The sequence below is a fragment of the Crocuta crocuta genome, unplaced genomic scaffold (assembly GCF_008692635.1).
Source record: "Crocuta crocuta isolate KB4526 unplaced genomic scaffold, BGI_CrCroc_1.0 scaffold698, whole genome shotgun sequence".
Lineage (NCBI taxonomy): Eukaryota > Metazoa > Chordata > Mammalia > Carnivora > Hyaenidae > Crocuta > Crocuta crocuta.
The window spans coordinates 1,193,317-1,218,390 of NW_027530855.1; the positions used below are offsets into that span (position 1 = coordinate 1,193,317).

Sequence of the window (25,074 nt, forward strand, 5' to 3'; positions counted from 1 at the left end):
TAAAAGGAAATGGCGCCTGGGTGGCTCAGTCGGTTGGTTAAGCATCTGACTTCGGCTTAGGTCACGATCTCACAGTTTGTGGGTTCGAGCCCCGCATCAGGTTCTGTGCAGGACAGCTAAGAGCCTGGAGCCTATTTCGGATTCTGCGACTCCCTCTCTCTCTGCCCCTCCCCCACTGATGCTCTATCTCTTGTCTCAAAAATAAATAAACTATTAAAAAATTACTTATTTTTTTTATAAAAAAAATAAATTTTTTTATTATGTTTATTTATTTTGAGAGAGAGCAAGTGAGCAAGCGCAAGTGGGGGAGAGGCAGAGAGAAAGGGAGACACAGAATCCAGAGCAGGCTTCAGGCTCCGAGCTGTCAGCAGAGAACCTGATGCAGGGCTCGAACTCACAAGGCATGAGACCATGACCTGAGCTGAAGTCGGATGCTCAACCAACTGAGCAACCCAGGCGCCCCCCAAAAAAATTTAAAAAAAAGAAAAAAAAAGGAAAAAGGAATCAGAAACTCCTACTTAACTAAACTGAATGCGCCCTATTTGCCATTGTCTTCCCAGAAAGTGTGAATGAAGTGCCTTTGGCCCTGTTAAAAGCCAATTCCTGGGGCGTCTGGGTGGCTCAATCCATTAAACATCCAACTCTTGATTTCAGCCCAGGTCAGGATCTGATTGTGAGATTGAGCCTTGCTCAGGCTCCATGCTCACAATGCAGAGCCTGCTTGGTTGGGAATCTCTCTAACTCTCTCTGCTCCTGCCCCACTCATGCTATTGTGCTCTCTTTTTTAAAATTAAAAAAAAAATTTTTTTAATAAAATAAATATAAAAACAAATTGGATAACCACACACAAAAAATAATTCATTCAAGTAATTCCTGAACAGGTTTCTGAATGGATAACCTCAGTGGTATACATTCTAATTTTTTTTTAATGTTTACTTTTGAGATAGAGACAGAGAAGAGCGCAAGCGGGGGAAGGGTGGAGAGAGGAGACACAGAATCCCAAGCAGGCTCCAGGCTCTGAGCTGTCAGCACAGAGCCCGATGCGGGGCTCGAACTCACAAACCATGAGATCATGACCTGAGCCAAAGTTGGACACCCAACCAACTGAGCCACTCAGGTGCCCCTCAGTGGTATACATTCTAAAAGCAAAATAAATACAAAGAAATATTAAACTTTGTGTGGAATGTTCTTAGTAGTGATATTAGCATTTTGCTTTTTAAACAATTTGTGTGTATTGCAAAATAGAGGAAATAAATACAGCAATGGTAATGGGAACCAGTATTTTCACACTGGAAAAGAAAAATAATTAAATGGAGAAAGATCAGAAGAATTGTATAGAGTAGATTTGAATTAAAGGTACAAATATAAACATATTCTAAAAATGTAATTTAACCTTTTTTTTAAGTTTATTTATTTTTGAGAAAGAGACAGCGAGGGAGGGAGAGGGAGACTACAAGTGGGGGAGGAACAGAGAGGGAAGAAGAGAATACCAAGCAGGCTCCACATGCAGCACAAAGCCCTAAGCAGGGCTTGATCCCATGACATGAGCCAAAATCAGGAGTTGGACACTTAACTAACTGAGCCACCCAGGCGCCCCTAAAAATGTAATTTCACCTTTCATGGAAAAGAAACAAATATGTGTTATGTGTGCCAGTTCCAAACAAAGGATTTAGGAATCAATGCAAACTCTAGCAATTCTTTCGCATACCTGTCCTCCACCATGAAGCCAGCATATCCCATACAGGAGCTATGATTTCAGCTTGAGTTCCAGAACAAAAAGACACATGGGCAAACCAAACCCAACCTGGAGTCTGGAGAAGAGTCACTACAGCAGACTCACAGAACATGAGCAAGAAATAAATGTTTACTGTTGGAAGCCACAATTCTTGGGTTTTTTTTTTTTTTTACTACAGGAAAAGTCAGAAATACAATAACTAAATACCAAGTTGGTAACATAACCATAGAGAAAGAAAGAATTATTTCAAATGACTTTTAAATAACAGTATTTTTACTGCATCTTCAGTGGAATATATTCTAGGGATAAGCTCAACTGCAAAGAAACCTGAAACTGCACTCATTAGTCAACTGTTAGTCATAATATTGCCATTATTATTTTTATTAACAGCTTCACTGACATAATGCACTACAATTTAACCATTTAAGTTGTACAATTCAGTGGTTTTTAGATTCACAGTTAACTGCAATCATCACTACAACCAATGTCAGAACATTTTCAAAACCTCCAAAGGACACACTGTACCCTTTAGCTATACCCTCCTATCTCTGCATTCCCCCAGCCCTAAGCCACTACTAATCTACTTCTATCTCTATAAACCTGACTATTCTGGATATTTCATATAAATGGAATCATATATGTGATATCTTGTGGTCAGCTTCTTTCACTTAGCATAACATTTTTGAGGTCCAACTATGTTGTACCATGTTATCACTACTTCATTCTTTACTTGTGGCCAAATAGTATTCCATTGTGTATAAATACATTTTGTTTATCCATTCATCAGTTGACATTTTTATTGTTGCCACCTTTTAATTATTATAATCATTATGATAGTTATTACATATAATTATATTATATAAAATTGCATGACATATAACTTATATAATTACATTTATATATTATAACATTATATTTATATATGATTATATGTTATATATAATTAATATAATATAAAAATGCTGCCATAAACATTCATGAAAATTTCTAAAGATTTTTATTTATCTTGCAACAGCGTGTGCGGACGCATGCACACGAGCAGGGAATGGGCAGACAGAGAGAATCCCAAGCAGGCTTTGTACTGTCGGTGCTGAGCCTGATGTCAAGCTCATGAACGGAGAGATCATGACCTGATCTGAAATCAAAAGTTGGACGGTTAACTGACTGAGCCACTGAGGTGCCCCTTCATGAATAATTTTTTATGTGAACATACATTTTCAGTTCTCCTGGGTATATGCCTAAAAGTGAAATTGCCAGGTCATATGATAACTGTGTTTAACTATTTGAGGAACTGGAAACTGAGCCACCCAGACACCCTTAACATTTTTTGTTTTAAAGTTTATTTTCTGATACCGCATAGCCACTACAGTTTTCTTCTAGTTAAAGTTTGCCTATTTCTTTTTCCTCCTTTCACTTTTTTTTAACGTTTATTTATTTTTGAGAGAGAGAGAAAGCATGAGTAGAGAAGGGGCAGAGAGAGAGAGGGAGACACACAATCCGCAGCAGGCTCCAGGCTCTGAGCTGTCAGCACAGAGCTCGATGAGGGGCTTGAACCCACAGACCGCGAGATCATGACCTGAGCCGAAGTCGGACGCTTAACCAACTGAGCTACCCAGGCACCTCTCCTCCTTCCATTTTTAAGCCATTTGTACCTTTATTTTTTTTTAATGTTTACTATTTTTGAGAGAGTGCACACTTGTGAGTGGGGGAAGGGCAGAGAGAAGGAGACAGAGGATCCGAATCAGGCTCTGCACCAACAGCAGAGAGCCCAATGAGGAGTTTGAGCTCACAAACCATGAAATCATGTCCTGAGCCAAAGCTGGATGCTTAGTTGACTGAGCCATCCAGGCACCCCAAGCCATTTGTATCCTTAAATCTGAAGTATGGCTCCCACAGAGAGCTGAGAAGGAAAAACCCACTACTCCTATGTTTTTCCTTTACCCTTACACTATTACCACACTCCCAACACTTCTGATACCTGATGTGTGAGATTTTTTTTTACCCATGCCAAACAATCCTGCAACACCAGCTGGCTGTCCTACAATTAAACTCAATACTGACACTATCTACCTATAGATAGCATCAGATCCCACAGGTCCCATGAGCCTGCCCCCCCACTTCAGATGCCAACTGCCAAGGAACAGATCCCCAGGTCTCCAGGTTATCCACAACTTATGTCTGACTAAGCTACAAAGCGGAGGTTCCCATGACCTCTTCCCCCTTGGATTTGATTATTTGCTAGTACAGCTCACCCAACCAAGGGAAATACTTATGATCACCGGTTATTATAGTATATGATAAAGGATACAGAGGAACAGCCAGATGAAGAGATACATAGGGCAGACAAGGTCTAGGAGGATCCCAAGTGCGGAAGCGTCTGTCCCCATGGAGTCAGGGTGCATTACTCTCCCAGGATGTTCACCAAACTGGAAACTCTCTGAACCCCGCTGTGTTTGGATTTTTATGGAGGTTCCCTCACATAGGCATGATCAATTATTAACTTCATTTCCAGCCCCTCTCCCTTCTCTGGAGAATGGGGAGCAGGGTTGAAAACTCCAAACATCTAACCACGGCTTGGGCTTTCTGGTGACCAGCTCCATCCAGGAGCCACTGAGGAGACCACCCAGAGACACCTCATTAGGACCAAAGATCGTTGTTACTCCCAGGAAATTCCAAGGGAGTCCTGGTCAGGAACTGGGCTCACAGATCAAATATTAGAACAAAAAATGCTCCTCATTCTTTTTTCACCTAGGAATTTACCAAGGTTTCAGGAGCTCTATACCAGGAACCCAGGATAGAGACCAATATGAATATTTTTTCTATTATCTCACAACGGCATATAGTTGGATCTTACTTTTTTTGCTGTTTTCTATGTCTCATATCTGTTCTTATTTCTCTATTCTTCTTTTACTGCTTTCTTTTACTTTAAGTGAATATTTTCTAATGTAACATTTTCTCTAATGAGCGTGTGTGTGTGTGTGTGTGTGTATTTCTTTCCTCGACCACACCTAGCCGTTAAAGCTCTACACCCTGGGACATAAATTGTTCCATAATCTGATCCAACCAAATTTGGGCTTCTTGGAAATGAGACTTCTCCAAGTAAATGTTTAAGATTTGTTCTAACCCCAAAGGGCTTCTCCCGGCTCTTTCCCTGGTTCTCTCCAGCAAATGAGGTAGCCTACAATTTAGACTACATGTCCAATGAATCTACCAATCTCCTTTCAGCTGCCTTTCACAACAATCTCCACAGTTTCTGAGAACATCCTTAGGCTTCAGTTTCTCCATACCACACTCTGTTACAAATAAAGTCAGCTCCTTTGGGAAATGAGTAGGAGCTACCTGCTTTACAGTCTGCTTCTGCCTCCAGATAAAATGTCTGAGCCAGAGTCTACAGCTGGGTTGGGGACAATAGTGTGTTTCTCTAAGAGACACTTTGCTTTAAGAGCCGAACACCGGGTGGGGAAAGGGCAGTAGCCTCCAGGCTTCTCAGCTGGCCTTAAAAGCTTCCAAGGGTAGGGCTATCAGAGATCTAGTATTCTCAGCAGTGCTCTGCCCAAAGTAAAAGCCTTCTTCCATCCCCAAATAGGAATGGGGTGGAGGAGGGAACCACATTACCTAACCACACTTGCCTAGAACTTGGCTTGAGCAACAGTAACTGAGGGCAAGAGGAAAAATGTTGATGTACTGCCCCCCCCCACACCCCAGCAGGACAACCCTCTGACTGGGAGCTGGGGGTGGGGAGGCCCTCTTCCTCCAGCTGCACCAGTCTGGAATGAAACTTGTCTTACTGATCTGAGAGAGGGGAGAAATGGAGCATGTCTTGGTTCAAACAGCACAGACTCTCACTGTTCTCGTGGAGTTTGAGTAGATCTTCCAGAATAAATGTTTATTTGTTTGCTATATTCCCTAAGACTATTTACAGAGACTTTAACTGGTTGTTTTTTTGTTTTTCTTTTTAAGTAACTTTGACCAGCTTCACTGGGGACTGAGTCCACAGACCTCCTCACACTATCATGCCTGAACTGGGACCTGGCATTATTTTGGTCACGTTTTGGCTATATGTTATTGTAGGATTGTGCAAGTATTCATAATTATCCTAACGTTGTTAGTAATCAAGATATTCTATACAAGAAGAAAGCAGTAAATACAATAAAAAAGTAAAAACAATCTGTAATGTTAACTTGAATTGATATAAATATGGACTCATTTCTTTTTCTATCTAAAAAAATCCTATTTCAGGGTGCCTCAGCCAGTGGAGCATGTGACTCCGAATCTTGGGGTTGTAAATTCAAGCCCCACATTGGGTGTAGAGATTACTTAAAAATAAAATCTTTCCAAAAAAATCAAAAATTAAAAAACATCTAGGAAACCTATTTTATAACTCTGTCCACTGGAAGGGTCTAGAGGCAGTGACAACACACTTGCAATCAGTTATACCTGGCACCCAAATTTAACTTCTGTACCAGTTACTAAGCTATTGTCCCTCAACTGCAGCGTTTTATAATTGGCTCTGAGATGCAGGATTCGGCACATTTCTCCTCCACCGCTTGCTTATTACTATTCAGTTCTGCCAAGAGGAGGCACTAGGTTAGAGGAGAGAAGGGACTTGCTCCTTCCTGTTTGCTTGTTTGCTGTTTCTCTGTCAGCCCAGCAATGCCCTTCAACCCAGAGACAGCAATTAGCAGCAATCTCTAGATTCTTCTGGTTTTCTAGAACTCTGTCGTCAGCAGCTAGGCAGTGCCTCTTCCTGGATTCCAGGTCCACCAGGCCATTCTCCCAAGTTTGCTGGTTCTGATATCCCTACCTCTTCTCAATTCTCCAGCCCTCAGAATGTACTTGATTCTATCTCCGCAGGAGTCACCATCGCCTGTGTTACCTCCATTTTCTCTTTTTGTCTTTTGAGATCTCCAATGCCCACTTAACTAATTTCCTAAAACAAATTATTTCTTTTAAAAGAACTAGTGTGGGGGTGCCTGGGTGACTCAGTGAATTGAGTGTCCCACTCTTGATTTCAGCTCAAGTCATGATCTCACAGTTTGTGAGTTTAAGCCCCACAACAGGCTTTGCACTGACAGCACATAGCCTGCTTGGGATTCTCTCTCTCTCTCTCTCTCTCTCTCTGCCCCTCTCCAGCTCACATTCTCTCTGTCTGTCTCTCTCTCTCTCAAAAATAAACAAACGTAAGAAAACAAAATCGATGGGTCAATACCTATATCTTGATTATGGTAGTGGTTACATGACTGTATAAATTTGTCAAAACTCACAGAACTATATCTTTTAAAAAGTACGATTTACAGAATGTAATTATACTATAATTTTCAAAATGAAAAAAAAGAATGTTGTCTATGGTCATACCACCCTGAATACTCCCAGCCTTGTCTGATCTCAGAAGCTAAACAAGTTCAGGCCTGGTTAGTACTTGGATAGGAGAAGGTCTTCAATGAAGTAGTATGAATTATTAATTTATTAAGTCTTAATAAAAAGATGGTCTTTGTGGGGCGCCTGGGTGGCTTAGTGGGTTAAGCGTCCGACTTTCGCTTAGGTCATGATCTCGCGGTTCGTGGATTCGAGCCCCGCGTCGGGCTCTGTGCTGACTGCCAGCTCAGAGTCTGGAGCCTGTTTCAGTCTGTGACTCCCTCTCTCTCTGACCCTCCCCTGCTCACGCTGTCTCTCTCTCTCTCTCTCTCTCCTAGAAATAAATAAAACATTTAAAAAAATAAAAATAAAAAAGATGGTCTTTGCATCTTTTTTTTCCTCCCTTTTGGACAAAATGGGACAAATCTAAAAATATCCCCAGTAACAACGAAAGTCTGCAGCTCAAGGCCCTTTTAACAGGACACTGATTCCATGAAAAGGCATTTGATCTCACAGGAAGTTGGCTAAAGCTGACCTTTGTTTTATAAACCAAGTTGCCAATTTTGTCACGTGCTTAACTCTTTCCAAACTTTTTATTTGTTGTCTGAAACTAGACAAAGGTGCTAAAAAGTTCCATAAACTAGACAAAGGTAAGAAAAGGCTTTCATGGGGCACCTGGGTGGCTCAGTCGGTTAAGCATCCGACTTCGGTTCAGGTCATGATCTCATTGGTTCGTGGGTTCGAGCCCCACGTCGGGCTCTGTGCTGACAGCTAGCTCAGAGCCTGGAGCCTGTTTCAGATTCTGTGTCTTCTTCTCTCTCTGACCCTCCCCTGCTCACGTTGTCTCTCTCTCAAAAATAAAAAAAATAATTAAAAAATAAAAGAAAAGGCTTTCACAAGAGGTAGTAATTAATGTAAATTAATTACTAAGGGCACTGGAAATTTGATCAAAATGATGCAAGAAGATAATAAATTCATTTACTTCCCTTTTGAGAAGACTTAAATCTCAGATGAAGGCTGGAGTCAACTCCTTTCATACTTCTCTTAGAACTAGTTAAAAAAAAAAAAAGAACTAGTGTTGTAGATGTGGACGTGTGATTAAATTTACACAGTGACTTACCAAAATTCCTCCAAAATATAAACCTAGCCCAAGCAAATCTAACCAGCAAAGGAAGCTGACAGGTGCTGCTACGAAATTCCATTTACAAATCTGTTCACCTTGTTCACAAGAATTAGACAAAAACAATTAGAAAAGTGCATTAAAAATGATTTTTATAGCTATCTCTGCCCAAATCACTACAAAAGCACTTTACTTCCTGTACTGACCACCATCAAAAATTTTTATTCTCGATCTCATTTGGGTCTCTCCCATGCTTCTCTATAAGTTTCCACGCTCCCTTAGCACCTGTTTTGAATAGTCACCATATCAAGTTCCCAGCTTAATCCCTGCCATTTCCTTTCCTCTCAGATGACCTCACCTCCTATTTCACCAAGGACACTAAGAGCTATAAACTCCTTCAACGTCCCTCCCCTCTGACTCCAAACTGATTTTTCCTTCCTCTGGCTTGGATGGTTTTCCAGCTCTTCCTCACTTTTTTTGTTTTTTAATGTTTTATTTATTTTTGAAAGCGAGAGAGAAAGAGAGAGAAAAAGGGACAGAGTATGAGCAGAGGAGAGGGGGCAGAAAGAGAGAGAGGGAGACAGAATCTGAAGCAGGCTCCAGGCTCCGAGCTGCCAGCACAGAGCCTGATGCAGGGCTCAAACTCAGAACCTGACATCATGACCTGAGCCGAAGTCAGACACTTAACTGACTGAGCCTCCCAGGTGGCCCTGAGGAAGCTCAGTTCTTAATTCCTCTTTCCACAAGCCACATTCCATTCTTTTGTTCCCATCTTTCTTCTCATTCTACTAGGTTACCCTCCTCTGCTTACAAACATTGAAAACCACCTAAACCTAAAAATTCTTCCCTAAAAAAAAAAAAAAGTCTTCCCTCAATCCTGATTCGCAATCAAGTAACCACTTTCTCATTTACTAACTTCTGGAAGTACAGTTTATACTGGTTGTCTTGTCATCCAAACCTCCTGTTCATTACTTTAGTACAATTTTAAACTCTCATCACTGAAATCAACAAGGCCCTTTCAAATTGCCAAATCCAGCAGTGTCTTTTCAGTTCTCATTACCAGTTAACCTGCAAAACAATATTATGTCCTTGCTTGGTTTGCATTGCAAGACTTTCCTGATTTCCCTACTGTCTTTCCAAGTATTCTCTCTCATTGTCTCCTTCTGAATCCTCTTTCTCTGTCACTATTCTAGACGCTCAAAGATCTCCCACGAGAACATTACCCAGTTTGGTACCTTGAATATGCTTACATTTGATGACTCTCAAATCACTATTGCCATCCCCTATCACCCACCTGACTCTACATCTATCGATTTGTCCTACCAGCAACAACTCCTGGAAGCCACAGACTCTAACATTTGACATCAACCTGGCTGTTTCAGTTGGGAAAGTAGGGGACTCTAGACCCCGGAATTTTAAGTTCAAGCCTCACATTGGGTGTAGAGATTACTTAAAAATAAAATCTTTAAGAAAAAAATGACATCAAAAAACCCAAAACAAAAATAAGCTTTTTTTTTTTTTTTTTTAAGCTTCTCTATTAAACAATCACTAGTTCTTCTGGGACAAAACTAATCTTTTCATAAAAACCTGTTCCTCTTCCTTTTTATTACTATGAAATATTTACTCCTAGGAAATACTAAAACATCAGAATCACTCAGTTTCTCTGGCTTCCTTCCCTTCCAATTGATAGACAGTTTTAAAAATGTCTTTCAAATCTACGCAACTTGTTTTGAAATATTTCAAAAAGTAAGATAGAGGTGCCTGGCTGGCTCAGTCGGAAGACCATGTGACTCTTGATCCTGGGGTTGTGAGTTTGAACCCCACATCGAGTGTAGAGATTATTTTTAAAAAATAACCTAAAAAAAAAAAAAAAGTAAGCTAGCTAGATAGGATAAAGCAAATATAATAAATGCTAATTACAGATTCTAGGTGGTAGCTATATAGGTATTCACTGTGTAGTTCTTTTAATTGTTCTGTATGTTTGAAAATTTTTGTAAAATGTTGAAATAAATCTGTGTACATTCATTGTTCAAATGCTTGCCTTTTTTACCTCTCTTCTGAACTACTCTGAGAGCGTAACTGAGCTCTGTTTCCCCAGTCCTTCCCATTATAATCACTCTCTAAGATGGCTCCCAAGGATCCCTTCCTGCTGGTATTTTCACCTTTGTGGAGATGGCTCCCAGAGTGTACCCCAAATGGTCTCTATGACTACAGCATACAGCAGAAGTGATGGTCTATCACTTCCCAAGATTAGGTAGTAAGAGACTACAGCTTCCAGCTTCCATCTCTGTACTCTCTCTCTGATGACTCATTCTGGGGTAACATGCAGGTCACCTAGGGATCTTATTAAATACACACATTTGAGGGGCGCCTGGGTGGCTTGGTCGATTAAGTGGCCAACTTCAGCCCAGGTCATGATCTCAGCGTTAGTGAGTTCGAGCCCCGCATTAGGCTCTGTGCTGACAGCTCGGAGCCTGGAGTCTGCCTCGAATTCTGTGTCTCCCTCTCTCTCTGCCCCTTCCCCCGCTCACACTCTTTCTCTCTCTCTCTCAAAAATAAATAAACATTTAAAAAATTATTTTTTAAAATTTAAAATACACATTTGATTCTGGAGAGCAGGGACAGGGCCTGACATACACCATTTCCAGCAAGTGGTGCAGATGCTGCCAGTTTGGGGACAGTGCTGGAAGTATATAACTAACAAGTTAAGAAAAGAAGGAAAACAGGGAGAGTTAGATTTCCACTTTCTTCCCCTGTCATATTTACATACGTTAATACAGAGTGAAGTCTTTGTAGCGGTTCAGTGCAACATTAAATATACCTCAGTATATTTAATTCTGTAAGCAGTGCTTCTCAAACATAAGCATAGAGTCACCTGGCGTTCTTTCTAAACTATAGCATTAAGTCTGGAGCAGGAGAGATTCTGCCATTTCAAACAACTTCCAGGTGACACTGAAGCTTCTGGTCCATGGACCACATTTTTTGAGTAGTAAGGTTCTAAAAGTGTCCCCTATCTTTTGTTTTCTCCAGAGAGAGAGAGAGCACATGAGCAAGGGAGAGGGGCAAGAAAGGGGAGAGAATCTCAAGCAGGCTCCAAGCTGAGCGTGGAGCCCAAGGCAGAACTCAATCCCACAACCCTGAGATCACAATCTGAGCTGAAATCAAGAGTAAATGGTCAACCGACTGAGCCACCCAGGTGCCCCCTCCTATACCTTTTGGTCTTTTGACATACTTGATTATATAAAAATGTAAAATTTATTATGTCAAAACCACATTCAGTTAAAAGACAATGAGTTTGGAAAACACGTTTGCAACATCTGACAACGTGCATATCTTTTGCGTCAATTTTCTACTGCTGCATAAGAAATTGCCATCCTATACTTTTCAAGTTTCCATACCACTAACATGAAAGATAAATTTCTTTTTTTTTTTTTCCTGATAGAGACAGAGAGAGAGACAGCATGAGCAAGGGAGGGTCAGAGGGAGAGGGAGATACAGAATCTGAAACAGGCTCCAATCTCTGAGCTGGCTGTCAGCACAGAGCCCGACATGGGGCTCGCACCCACGAACCATGAGATCATGACCTGAGCTGAAGTTGGATGCTTAACCGACTGAGCCACCCAGGCGCCCCGAAAAGATAAATTCTTGAAATGGTTTACAAGTGCCCATAACACATTCCAGCTTCATTACCAACCACTCCTACCCCAGCACCATCACCCATCCTACACGCACACCCATACTCCAACCATATCTTACAAAACCCTACACACTCTAAAATGTTAACTTCTCTAACCCTGCCCAGAAAACACACCTTTGTTTTGGGAATACTGCAAGTCCAAGTAGAGGTGGACGTCTCCCCTTTTCTTTCCGTCGGTCTTCGGTCTAGTCTGCCTACTTGTAAGCCAAGCATTTCATCTCTCTGATCCCGTGGAATTAAAGTTCCACAGCCTGCTCCTTCCAGATTTAGACAAAAAAATATATAACCCTTCTTCACAATTAACCTCTTACTACAACATGTTGTTTTCACATAATTTTTTAAAATATAGGACTATCGTGGCATAAAACCCACCTTTTAAAGTGTACAATTCAGGGGCACCTGGGCAGCTCAATCGGTTAAACAACCGATTTGGGCTCAGGTCATGATTTCATGGTTCAAGCCCCGCATTGAGCTCTCTATTCTCAGCACAGACCCTCTTTAGATCCTCTGTCTCCTCCTCTCTCTGTCCTTCCTCCATTCACACGTGGGAGTGCTCCCTCTCTCCCTCTCTATCTCAAAAATGAACATTTTTTTAATAAAGTGTATAATAGTTCTTGGTATATTCAAAGTTGTGCAATCATCATTACTATCTAATTCCAGAATATTTTCATCAGCCCCAAAAGAAACCCCATACCCTTTATCATCACCTCAGCGTCCACAGTCCCCGTAGGCCCTATCAAACCACTAATCTTTTTGTCTCTACAGATTTGCCTATTCTGGACATTTCATATAAATGGACTCATACAGTGTGTGGTCCTTCTGACCATCTTTGTTCATGCAGCATGATGTTTTCAAGTTCACCCATGTCATAGAATGTATCAGTACTTATGTCCTTCCTATGGCTAAATAATTCCACTGTAGAAGTGTACCATATTTTATCTATTCATCAGTCGACGGACATTTGGGTTATTTCTACTTTTGGCTACTCTGAATAATGCTGCCATGAACATGCTTGTTGGCCATAAAAACACGCAAGTTTTTACGTAGACATGTTTTCCAGTTCTCTTGGGTACATAATTAAAAGCAAAGTTGCTGAATAACATACTAACTCTATGCTTAATGTTTGAGGAACTGCCAGACTATTTTCCAAAGCATTGAACCATTCTACATCCCCACCAGCAATGTATGGGAATTTCACTACTACATTTTCAACCCAGTGAGATGCTAACAATTACTGAACGAAAACAGAGGTGTGCGCCCCGCTGTATAATAACTCTCTACTAAGAATACTGAATTAACAAAAGAGAAGTATATAACTGGCAGGAAAACAAGGAGTAAAATGCTGTAAATCCGAGTGTACAGGTTTTCCCTGCTATCTGAAACTAGGACATTCCTATGAAATATTTTGCAAGCCAAAATGGCATAAGGCGAAAAAGCGATTACCTAATTCATTTTTATGAAAAACGTTTCAGCAATCCCAGACCCTCAAAATAACCTTTCGGAGATTTTTCTGATACCTTAGAACATATCTTGCTAATGGATGCACAAAATAAATCAAGATGAAACACCGATGCTCAGAGACACAGTTCAAAGCTATGGCAGCGAGACCCTGAGATGCTGAGTGCAGTTCCCAGGGAAGGAGCTTGGCGGTGCCACTCTCGCTGCCAAGTTGCGCACTGCCTCTACAACTATTGCTGCAAAACAGACGCTGAAGCTATTTCCGCTTTTCACCTTTTTTTCGTGAAAGCAAAACTCTTCTTCAGATTTTTTAGTTAGTAAAAACAGGCCCTAACGTAGGTCTTTCCTGAAAAACGAAGCAGAAGTAAGTGAACCTTCAAAAACCGGGGATACATCTATTGACCCAAGTAAGTGAGTTGACCTCTCAGAGCCAACTATTTGGGCATAAAATAGGGAAACTGTAATGACATTTACGTTGCAGCCGCAGTGAAGATTAAATTAATAATCCAAGTAAAGGTGCTTCCAACGCTGATTATTGGTGAGTCAGTCCTGGGCAAAGCATTAGGGGCAAAGGGCTAAATTCCGGATCCCTCCTCTTCCTTCACGGCGCCTTCCCGGCGGGAGGGGTTGCTGAGTGACAGCGGGGGCTGCAGCCACCTCCCTTCTCGGGGAGAGCCGGCCATATGAGCCACGCAGAATAAATTGTTAGAGCTCGAAAAGCTTGGCCAGGTCACTCCAGCCTAACATCAATTCAAGGAGAGAGATGATTCCGCAGTTTGCTACTTAGCTTAGCAAGTCAGCGCAGTATCTTTCTTCCTTTTTTAACGGTAATAGACTCATTTATTATGGTCGAAACAGGAAAGGCAAGGAGGGCACAAGCATATCCCCCCAGCCCCGATCCCAGCCAGTCTGTCTCTCCAACCCTCCGATAAGAAAAATAAGAAACCCGATCCATTACGAACTCTGGGGGTTTATCAATCCCGATGGCCCTCACCCCCAGACTCCCCTTATCGGAACACCCTGGGACATACGGCGCAAAGCTCACCTGGTGGCTTCCTCCAGTTCGACCTGTCTCTGACCAGGCGCCTGCGGAGGCATAGTAGCCATCGCCCCCTCCGCCTTCTCCCGGCCAGGTGGTCTCAGCCGGGCCGCCCCCGCGCACCCGCCAGGAAATGGGAGGCTGCGGAGGTTCAGGGCGAGGAGGATACAAGGGCGGAGGTGGGTGCATGGGCACATCTCCACCCCCTGGCCCGTAATAGCGGCCATACGACGGGCCGTCAGTGGGGCCGTAGCCCGAGCGCCTCAAGGCCGACATGGGCTCTGCTGCCCCTAAGCGCTTCCCGCCCCCCACGACCGGTCCATTGCGCAGGTGCGTGCCCGCGAGAGGAACTGGACAGCAGTGAAAGGGGTCGGCCGACAACAGCCAATCCCAGGCCCGGGCCCGCCCCTTCGGCTGCCGAGTCCCGACAATTGAGGAACGGGGATCCGTGACTTTGGGGTCTGGGAAGCAGGAAGGCAAGTGGCAGCACCGTGTTCCTCAATACAGAGAATACGTTTTCCCATCCATCTAGTCAATCTAGATTCCTTTTCCCCTTTCACCAGGGATGGGGAAAGGATGTCTCCGGACCGCACGACAGCCCCGCCTCTTCCTGAGGACGGGCACGTGATACCGGAAGTGGGTGGGAATAATATGGAGGCGTTTCCGGCAGGCCCCGGCTGCTGAAAGCCGGGGCAGAGGCGCTGCTCCTGGTCCGGGTTCCTGTCCCGGTCCCGCCCCGGCGGCGACTGAGGTCGGAGGAAAGTGTTGGACACGCTGGCCCACCGCCGCTGTACACTGCAGCCTTACCTCAGCTCAAAATGAACTATATGCCCGGCACCGCCAGCCTCATCGAGGACATAGACAGTGAGTAGCTCATCTCCTCTGGATGAAGTTTGGGGCGCGATCCTTCCTCCTGGGCGCGTACCTCTTCGAGAAGGGGCTCGTAGAATGAGTCTGGGGCGGGTTGAGTGTGTTTTTGACACGATTCAGAGTGTTCGGCGTTGACATCCTCCGCGTGAGTGAAGAGCCGCTAGACGCTCGGTTTGCCCACCCTCCTAGCCGTCTACCTCAGCCCTGCCTCTCGCAGCCTCCACCAATCCCCGGGGCCGGTAAGCCACAAGCCGAAGAATTCAAGTTCTGCTGTGGAAGGACGCGGCTGCTGAGGCCCAAACAGGAAAATTGCCCTCCCTCCACCCCCTTTCACTGTCTCCCACCTGCGATATATCGAAGTACCAGGTTGTTACTGGTGGATGAATGAGAATAGTTAGAAAAAGGATTCATTAAGAAACGGGGATTTTTAAGACAGCAGTAGTTGGACGTAATTGGCAGTAAACATAGGCTTTGTGCTGCGTAGCCGTTGCAGTATTCTTCTACCGTAAGGGTCTTTAGCATTTTGAGGTTGTGATAGTAGAGATCGCTGCCAGACAAGGTCTTGACTTTTCTGGAAAGACTGAATCACTTCACATTTTTTTTCCTTTTTCTGTTCGTCAAGTTTCTTTTTACTCCTACTAAGAAGACCTCTCTTATTCCTTGTAATTGTCCTGAAGATGAGCTCAGTCCTGTTCAGAAGAGGAACCAACTTACAGTTGTCCTGTCTTTTTCTAAGCTCTCCTCTGCGAATTATTCCTCAAGCCACATTTTCTAATCATTGTAATCCTGTGATCTGTCTCATTAACTTGTAATTGCTGCAAAATGGTTTACACGGTTCTGAACAAGTCACAACAATCACAGTGACTGTGAATGCAAATTTAAAAAATGAGTCTGTGGCGCCTGGCTGGCTCAGTCAGTAGACCATGCAACTCTAGGTCTCTGGGTTTTGAGTTTGAGCCCCATGTTGGGTGTAGAGATTAGTTAATAAAATCTCTTAAAAACAATAAAATAAGGGGCACCTGGGTGGCTCAGTCGGTTAAGTGGCGGACTTCAGCTCAGGTCGTGATCTCACGGTGCATGAGCTCAAGCCCCATATGGGGCTTGCTGCTGTCAACTTGTAAGTGCAGAGACCGCTTAGCATATGTCCCCCTCTCTCCTCCCCCGCTTGTGCTCTCCCAAAAGTAAATAAAATATTTTAATAATAATAAGCTGAAAAGTGAGCCCATGATCATATCCTCTTTTTGTCATGGTCTGAAATCATTTTTTTTAAATCAAAATTAGTGATTTTGCTGTCAAAAGAAAATGTAGTGTGAATTGGACCATATTCATGTATGAATAAGAACTGCACAAGCCTATCTGTAATATGTAATAATATATATGTAGTGAAATCTTCAGTTTTTGTCATCTGTGGATGCCCTTTTGTTTCCACCTCTCGTTTTATATATCTGAATTATGTGAGGCCCCTAATACATTGTCCCCTTTTACTAAAAAATAATTTTTGTCCTCAAGCCCTCTAACCCATTCTTTGTGGATTCCAAGCCCCCTCTGTTACTGAAAAGTTTGAAACAATTTCTTATGCACCCTTCACTGCCCCTGCACCACACACACAATTTCATCTTCTCTCCTCAGTCTTTCTGCAAATTCCCCCATCCTCTCATCTGAGTAGGAAGTGTTCCTCTCTTTCAGTCTCCTTTATTTCTCTTTCATCCCACTGCTTCTTCCATTAATACCCTTTTCCTCTCATATCTTCTCTTAGCGTGGGTCCTTCACTCCATGTATATTCTGGTCTGTGCATCTCATGTTTTCTGTCAGTTACGTCTCCTCATCAGACTCCCATCCCTGTTTTCCTATCTTTACCCCCAAACTTTTTGATTCCTCTTCATTTGACTCTACTTCCTGACTACCTCCCTTACCCCTGCAGTCTGACTTTTATTGTCATCAAACCGCTGAAGCTGCATTCTTTTTTTAAAAAAAAAAGTTTATTTATTTTGAGAGAATGTGCACGCCGTGCTGTGAGAATGTGCAGGAAAGGCACAGAGAGAGAGAATCCCAAGCAGGCTTTGCGCTGTCAGTGCAGAGCCCAAAGCAGAGCACGATCTCAAGAACCGTGACATCATGACCTGAGTGGAAATCAAGAGGGCGGACACTTAACGGACTGAGCCACTCCAGGCGCCCTTGAAGCTACATTCTTAAAAGGTAGCAATCTGATGCAGTCCTCTGGGTTCTTCCCTCCCCTCTGCAACATTGTGATACTATTACCACTGGATTCTTAATTCTGTTTTCTTTCTCGGTTTTTGCCAGATTGATACTTGGTGATTTTATTACCTAACTCTCAGCATTCCCTAAAATAGGTGGTCCCTTAGGATCTATCTTTGGCCTTCTTTCTTTAAATCTCTAAGAGAGCTCCTGGACTTTAATAATTATATCATCTCTTTGTGGACTTACCCAAAATTGCTCTAATTCTGACCTCTTTGACGTTCCAGTCTTACATTTACAACTGCCTGTTGACATCTCTACATAGGTGTCCTGATTAGCACGTCAGAATCACAAATAGCTAAGTAGTCTTCCACCTTAAGCTTTTTTTTTTTTTAATATTTTATTTATTTCTGAGAGACAGAGAGGGAGACACAGAATCTGAAGCAGGCTCCAGGCTCTGAGCTAGCTGTCAGCACAGAACCCAACACAGGGCTCGAACCCACGAACCGCGAGATCATGACCCAAGCCGAAGTCGGACACTTAACCGGCTGAGCCACCCAGGTGCCCCACCTTAAGCTTCTTTTATTCCCAACATTTGATAAATGATCTGCCCTGACATGAAGACTTAAAAATTCCTACATTTCCTTAACTCCTCTCTCCAGCACTCACCCCCACCCTCCCACACACACAAACTCAGCTGACCAGTCCCATCATTTCAAACTACATAGTCTTGGGGCACCTGGGTAGCTCAGTTGGTTGAGCATCCAACTCTTGATTTCTGCTCAGGTCATGATTCCAGGGTCATGGGATCAAGTCCCACATCAGGCTCCTCACTGAGTGTGGAGCCTGCTTAGGATTCTCTCTCTCTCTGCCCCTCTCTTGTGTACACGCTGGCGCTGTCTCTCTCTCTTTCTCTTAAAAAACTAAAAGGAACCACATAGTCTTAGTTCTCTCCGCCCCTCCCTTCTAATTGGCCTTGACATAGGTTTCTTTTTCATGTCTCACATTCTGCTCTCCCATTTCTGCCATTTCGGTCTTCAGTATTTTCTTGTGAAGTATCATGCAAGCGGAACCTGCTTCTGCTATTTTGTGGATTTTATCTCCTGTGACTTCCCTTTACACCCCCAAATTTTAGCCAAACGTATGGATACATACAGACATTTTTTTTCCTGCTGCCTAAATTATAGATTTCCCTTTCTCGCTCCTTCCCTGTCACTCTTCCCAGAGGCCAAAAATTATCTACCTTTCAAGGTTCAACTCAGATACTTCCTCCAGCTAGATAGCTTCAGTTTCATATAATTACGATTTGCTTTCTTGTACTTAATTATAGCCCAAAAAAGACTACAGATTCCTTCAGGGAAGAATCCTGTCTTGTTTCTCTGTTATGCTTCTAGAAAGTACTTTATCTATGGCATTAAAGAAATTAATCAGGGCGCCTGGGTGGCTCAGTTGGTTAAGTGTCCAACTTCGGCCCAGGTCATGATCTCCTGGTTTGTGGGTTCGAGCCCCGCGTCGGGCTCTGTGCTGACTGCCAGCTCAGAGCCTGGAGCCTGTTTCAGATTCTGTGTCTCCCTCTCTCTCTGACCCTCCCTTGCTCACACTGTCTCTCTCTTTCAAAATTAAATAAAACATTAAAAAAAAATTTTTTAAAGAAATTAATGAATTTTGCTACCTATTCTAGCAACTGGCTTAATGTCAGTTCTTCAGTATGAGCCGAAAGTCACCTCTTTAAAGAGGTTTTCCCTAGCCACTTTCCCTCTCTTCATCATACTGACCTGCTATCCTCTTTATTATTCCATTATACTAAAATCATAGTAAGTCCTNTAAATTGATAAGGTCGATGACTTTCTGAGTCGTCTTCTCTACTGTATATCTCAGCCCCAGAACAGCACATAGCTGTCAATAAATATTACTGAATTTTTGCTCTAGCTGATTATCGGCATCCTCATTTTACCCTTCTGAGTAAGGCATTGTTTTTATTTAAAGCCTCCTCTGATTCCAAAGTGTGAAATAGAAGCTCTTCTAAGTTGAGAGGGAAATAATTCTAGAATTAAGATCATAGAGGTCATCTAGACTAAATTTCTCAAATCGTGGATATAGAAGCTGACACGACACTGGGAGGGTTTAACTGCCAACATCAACGTCTAGAGTCGGGAGTCAGGCCTCCAGGCCCCTCACCCACCGCTTTGCCCCCTCTGCCGCATTCCGATCCTTTTCAGCATGACTCTGTCGTCTAAACCCCAGAATACCTTGGTCCTCTTTCTGATTTCCTAATGAACTCTGTTGTAAATACATTGGAAAAGGAAGTGGGAGAGCTTAAATTGTTATTAACTTCTTTTTATTGTTAACCCTGTAAACTAATGCTGAAGCCAACAGTTCTCATTTTTTAAAGATCTTTTTTCTTCTCCCCAGAAAAGCATTTGGTCCTGCTTCGAGATGGAAGGACACTTATAGGTTTTTTAAGAAGCATTGATCAATTCGGTATGTACTAATTGTGGACTCATCCTCTGGATAAAAGAGCCGCCACTGTATGTATTTTTGTGTTAGTTCATGTTGAAATTTACTTACCTGCAACTTTCTCAAGTATCTGGATAACGGAATACTGTTTTGAGTCATTACGTCATTGTTTTCCAAATCATGATCGGGTGATTCAAAAGCTAGTATTTACAAGCTTGTATTTCTAAAACTGGTTTTCACTAGAACATACGATTACAATGTTTTGGACTGTTTCTTTATTTTCCCCAGTAGAGGGAGCCAAATGATAGAAATAAACTCAGTCCACTGAAAAAGCTGCTCATTTGTACATTGGCTTGGGTGCGACTACTCTTCAAAGCAGTTCCTGCCCTGAAGGTAGTCCCTCTCTGTCCAATGAAAGTTGGATAGAAGGTATTTCCTGAAGCTTTTTAGGGATCCCAACATTAAGTTCAAGATTTTACAGTTTAGGGACACCTCAGACTCAAGAGTCTTGGTCTTTGTTTTGCATCTTGCATGTCTCTAAAGAGATCTATATTTGTTTCTGTTTCAAGGAATTTCTCAGTTCATATCAACATTTGTTGGACCTCTGCTAGTGGATTTGAGCATGAGGAAAAGTAACATAATTGAAACACTTATAGGAATTATTGAAGATAGCATAGATACTTTTCTTCAAATAAGACAAACAGTACCAATTTTTAAAAGAAAAGTAATTATTCTTAACAGTTTAGAGTTCTGAATCTTAAGTCAAATTTGTCAAACTATTTTGGGGAGGAAAGTAGCAAATACTTTATTCTCAGATTACCAGGTATGGTTATCTGACCCCGTGAAAAAATAGGTTTTTGTATATCATAACCCATGGATACCTGCACTGGGTTAAATGAATCCTAAGTACTGAAACAAAGTTAAATCTTTGGTAAATCGTCATATACACATGCCCACACAACACAGAGAAATTGCTTTTGTCTTAGAAAGTTTCAATCTCTGCAGTTGTTTAGGCTTTAGAGTCTTCCAGCTGCCCTACTCCTTTATATTCTTACAGTGTGTTGATATTTGCAGTTTAACTGATATAAATGAATTTAATTTTTGTAACTGATTCCCACCAACAGTCACACATTAGTGCAACATAATCCCAAATGCTCTCTCAGTTTGCAGTTGTTTAGAAGTCCCCCAGGTGGTGTGTCTTAGTGAAATAAGAGAAGACTGTTTCAAATTTTAGCTTTTCCCAGAATTAGAAAGTTTGGAAATCATGTTTAGCTAAATCTTTTCTACTCGAAATAACTGATTATTTGAGTTATGGACCTTTACCCAATAATTTGAACTAAATATCTTTGTTTCTTCCCTATACACTTATAGCTAATTTAGTGCTACATCAGACTGTGGAGCGTATTCATGTGGGCAAAAAATACGGTGATATTCCTCGAGGGATTTTTGTGGTCAGAGGAGAAAATGTGGTCCTACTAGGAGAAATAGTAAGTGAAAACTGTTAAGCTGCTGTGGGTCTTGATAATCATGCTAGTTAGGTTTCTTTTGTCATTTCAAGAAGGAAAAAATACATTTTTCACATTTCTCCCAGCTTCTCATAGGAAACCACCAAATTAGCTTAGGAAAGCTAGAGTGGTAAAAGGAAAACTATAGAGAATAATTAACTTTGTTTCAGTGCCTCTTCGCATTTTAAAGATTTTGATCCATTAGCACAGTATCATTGATTTTACCTGCTATCATAAAAATACCATCCTTACAAATATGCTCATTAATGTATTATTTCTGCCATTTTTAATAACAGAAAATTGAAAAACTTTACCTAACAAGAGATGAATAATTCAACAAAGAATGATTTATATACACTGGAATATTTTGCAGTCATTTAAACAGTTGGTTACAAGTAGGTTTCCATGACATAAAGCTAATGAGCAGTGTTTGGGGGAAAAGACACATTGCGTGTTCAATGTGATGTCCCTGTTTTTTAAGGGGGGGAAGGGAAAAGAATAGCTGTAGGAGAAGCGATCTGTTACCTGTCCTGAGAATGGAGCTCAGCTTCACTTGGATTCTTAGCTCACAACTAAAGAGGTACCTGTGTATCTATGCCAGGAAGACCAGTTGGCAGGTGAAAAGTTAAGTCTTCTTTAAAGGGTTGTTACTGTAGGGGTGTGTGTGTGAATACATAACTATGCATATACATCTATGTAAGATTATATACATACAAAATCAGAATATTTTAGAAAGTCATATATGAATCATATATAACTATTAGTACTCAGACCTTTTCTTAGCTTTTTAAGTTTTTATTTTGTGTTTTTAATTTTTTAGGTTTGTTAATTTTTTGAGAGAGAAAGAGAGGGAGACACAGAAACCAAAGCAGGCTCTAGGCTCTGAGCTGTCATCACAGACCCCAGCGTGAGGTTTGAACTCATGAACCATGAGATCATAACCTGAGCCGAAGTTGGACGCTTAACAGACTGAGCCACACAGGAGCCACTTATGTTATAAACTTTAAGAGAGAGAGAGGGAGCACATGATTGGGGGAAGGGTAGAGAGAAAAAGAGAGAGAATCCCAATCAGTCTCCAACACGGAGCCTGACTCTGGGCTACATTTCACCAACCATGAGATCATGACTGAGCCAAAATCCAGAGCAGACGCTCCACCGACTGAACCACCCAAGTGCCCCTTAAATTTTATTTTAATTCCAGTTAGTTAACATACAGTGTTATATTAGTTTCAGGCGTACGATATAGTGATTCTCAGACATTTTTAAAAGAAGATAAAACTTCATGTTTTACATAAAATATTTACTTAAAAATGCTTTATTTAAAACCTTTGACTTTGCTTCTGATTATTGGGTTTGCCAGGAAATTCCAACTAAAAACTTTGGCATTTGCTTAATTTTATCCTTTCCTATTTTGTTTTTAAAAGTTTTCAGTATAGTTTCTCAACACCTACCCACATCGTAAGTTAGATTTATAGAAGTCTTTGGAGTAGAGTGGTTTGGTCTGTAGCAATTCTCAAAAATAAACCGTTTGAGAAAGTAACGATATCATTCTGCCAGGATCAGGTTTAGAGGCCTCGTGTTGAGACAGGGAGCTAAAGATGACTAATCAATATTATCAGTAGCAGTATTGCTAAGTGCTGCAATGAAATGAATGGCATTTTTTTTCTAATTTTTGTTTTTGTGGTTGCTATTTTTTGGTTCATTAGATCATTTTTTGCACATTTCAGCAGTAGAAATTGTCATATCATTGTAATACGTAAAGGTTGAAATACAGCACTCAAGTATCCTGGGATGTGGGGAGCGGGGCTAGTAAATGACTATTAAGTGGACTGCCAGTATATTGAGAGGGGCTAACCCCTCTCTGGACAGGAGGAGTATGGGTGATTATTCTTTCCTTTATACTTTTCCCAATTTAATTTTTTTTTAATTTTTTAATGTTTTATTTGTTTCTGAGAGAGAGACGGCGTGAGCAGGGGAGGGTCAGAGAAAGAGGTATAGAATCCAAAGCAGGCTCCAAGCTCCGAGCTGGCTGTCAGCACAGAGCCAGATACGGGGCTCAAACCCACAAACCGTGAGATCATGACCTGAGCCGAAGTCGGACGCTTAACCGACTGAGCCGCCCAGGCACCCCTCTCAATTTAATTTTTAAAGAGGAAATATGTTACCTATCAGAGGAAAAGATTCAAGTTAAAATATTCATACATACTCTGCTTCAGTTTTATAGTTGTGAACACCACAGAAATGCTTTGTGTGCCAGTTCACATTGGCACAAATGTGCCCCTTTGTAGATGTATACGTGCATGAGGAGGGATGGTCTTGCATTTGTTCTTAAAGGTTCATTGTTTCCTGGGGGCCCTTTTGTGGAGAAAGTACTCTTATATGTTAATGGTTTGGATGCCGCAAAATTTTTACAGTGGTACCATTAAACACTTAACGGTTCAAGTTAGTTGAACCATAAACAGCTTATGAATCAATGGTCTGTTTGAAGAAATTAAGTACCAGCCCTAGGGAAACTCAGAAACCATTTAGATTCTGTGAACATCTTGTTTAAGAAGTCCCTAGATCCTGCCTCAAGGATGGTAATGCACACAGCCTTATGTAATAAGACTGCTTGTTGGGAATTGGCATCATCATAACCACATGAATAGCTTGATGATTAGCATATTGAAAAGTCTAAGAGGCAGTACACCAGGCTATGATATTATCTTCCCTTCAGCTGCTACCCATAGATTGTGACGGCAGGTTACATTTGATTAGATCTGCTTTGCCCAGTACAGTTAACATTTGACCCAGGGCAGGACTTAATGTAATTTGTTTGACTTTCTCTCTAACCTCTCTGGTGAGAATCTTCCATATGCCCTCACTGCCTGTGTCTTTCGGGGCCTTTGCAGACATGTGCAGTGTTAGCACCCGGGGTAGGGTGGGGCAGGCATGCGCAGTGTTAGCACCTAGGGTAGAGGCTGGAGCAGCTGTAGCACGTCGGTGATGTGTTGATGCCTTCCCAGAATTTTATTGTTGAAAATCATAGAAGAAGATAAGAAATAAGAATACCCATGTTTATAAGGCCTTCCGTGTTACAGAAACACAGCATGATACAGAAACACGGAATTGTTTAAGGACAATAAACAGTCTATGGGTAGCGAGATACTTTATAGCAAGGTTCTGCATTATAAATTTAGTTATCAGATGTTTGTAAGGTGTTCAGACATAAAAATATTAAGCTTATGCCATAGTAAGTGAAAAAAATACAGTTAATATTTGCATTGTGGGGTTGTTTTTTGTTTTTAAGTCAATACATGGAAAAATTGGAAGGATGTTCACCAATATATTACTGTTCTATACTGGAATTACAGGTAATTAAAAAAAATTTTTCTGCTCTGTTCTCTAAATTTCATACAGTGAGCATGTATTTTTAAATTAAGGGAAAAATGGGGAACCTGGGTGGCTCAGTCAGTTAAGTGTCTGACTCTTGACCTCAGCTCAGGTCTTGCTCTCAGGGTCGTGAGTTCAAGCCCTGCATTGGGAGTGGAGCCTACTTAAACAATAAAATAAGGGAAAAAATAACTTTTTTTAAGTAAAAATCTTTTAAATTAAAATAGTAGAGAAAAGACAATAAACTATTTGTAAAAAAAAAAAAAAAAA

General features: G+C 41.6%; 2 protein-coding genes across 2 annotated transcripts in view; one reads left to right on the forward strand and one right to left on the reverse strand.

Moving 5' to 3' along the window:
* The window catches only part of BAG4 (BAG cochaperone 4), a 29,481-nt gene extending 14,713 nt beyond the window's left edge, over positions 1 to 14,768 (reverse strand). The window contains exon 1 of the mRNA XM_077769516.1: positions 14,411 to 14,768. Coding sequence (XP_077625642.1) covers positions 14,411 to 14,680 — 270 coding nt within the window. The 5' untranslated portion in view covers positions 14,681 to 14,768. The remainder of the gene's footprint in view (positions 1 to 14,410) is intronic.
* Positions 14,769 to 14,921: 153 nt separating this feature from the next.
* The window catches only part of LSM1 (LSM1 homolog, mRNA degradation associated), an 11,474-nt gene continuing 1,321 nt past the window's right edge, over positions 14,922 to 25,074 (forward strand). The window contains exons 1-3 of the mRNA XM_077769518.1: positions 14,922 to 15,268; positions 19,883 to 19,951; positions 21,299 to 21,414. Of these exons, the coding sequence (XP_077625644.1) occupies positions 15,223 to 15,268; positions 19,883 to 19,951; positions 21,299 to 21,414 (231 nt within the window). The 5' untranslated portion in view covers positions 14,922 to 15,222. The remainder of the gene's footprint in view (positions 15,269 to 19,882; positions 19,952 to 21,298; positions 21,415 to 25,074) is intronic.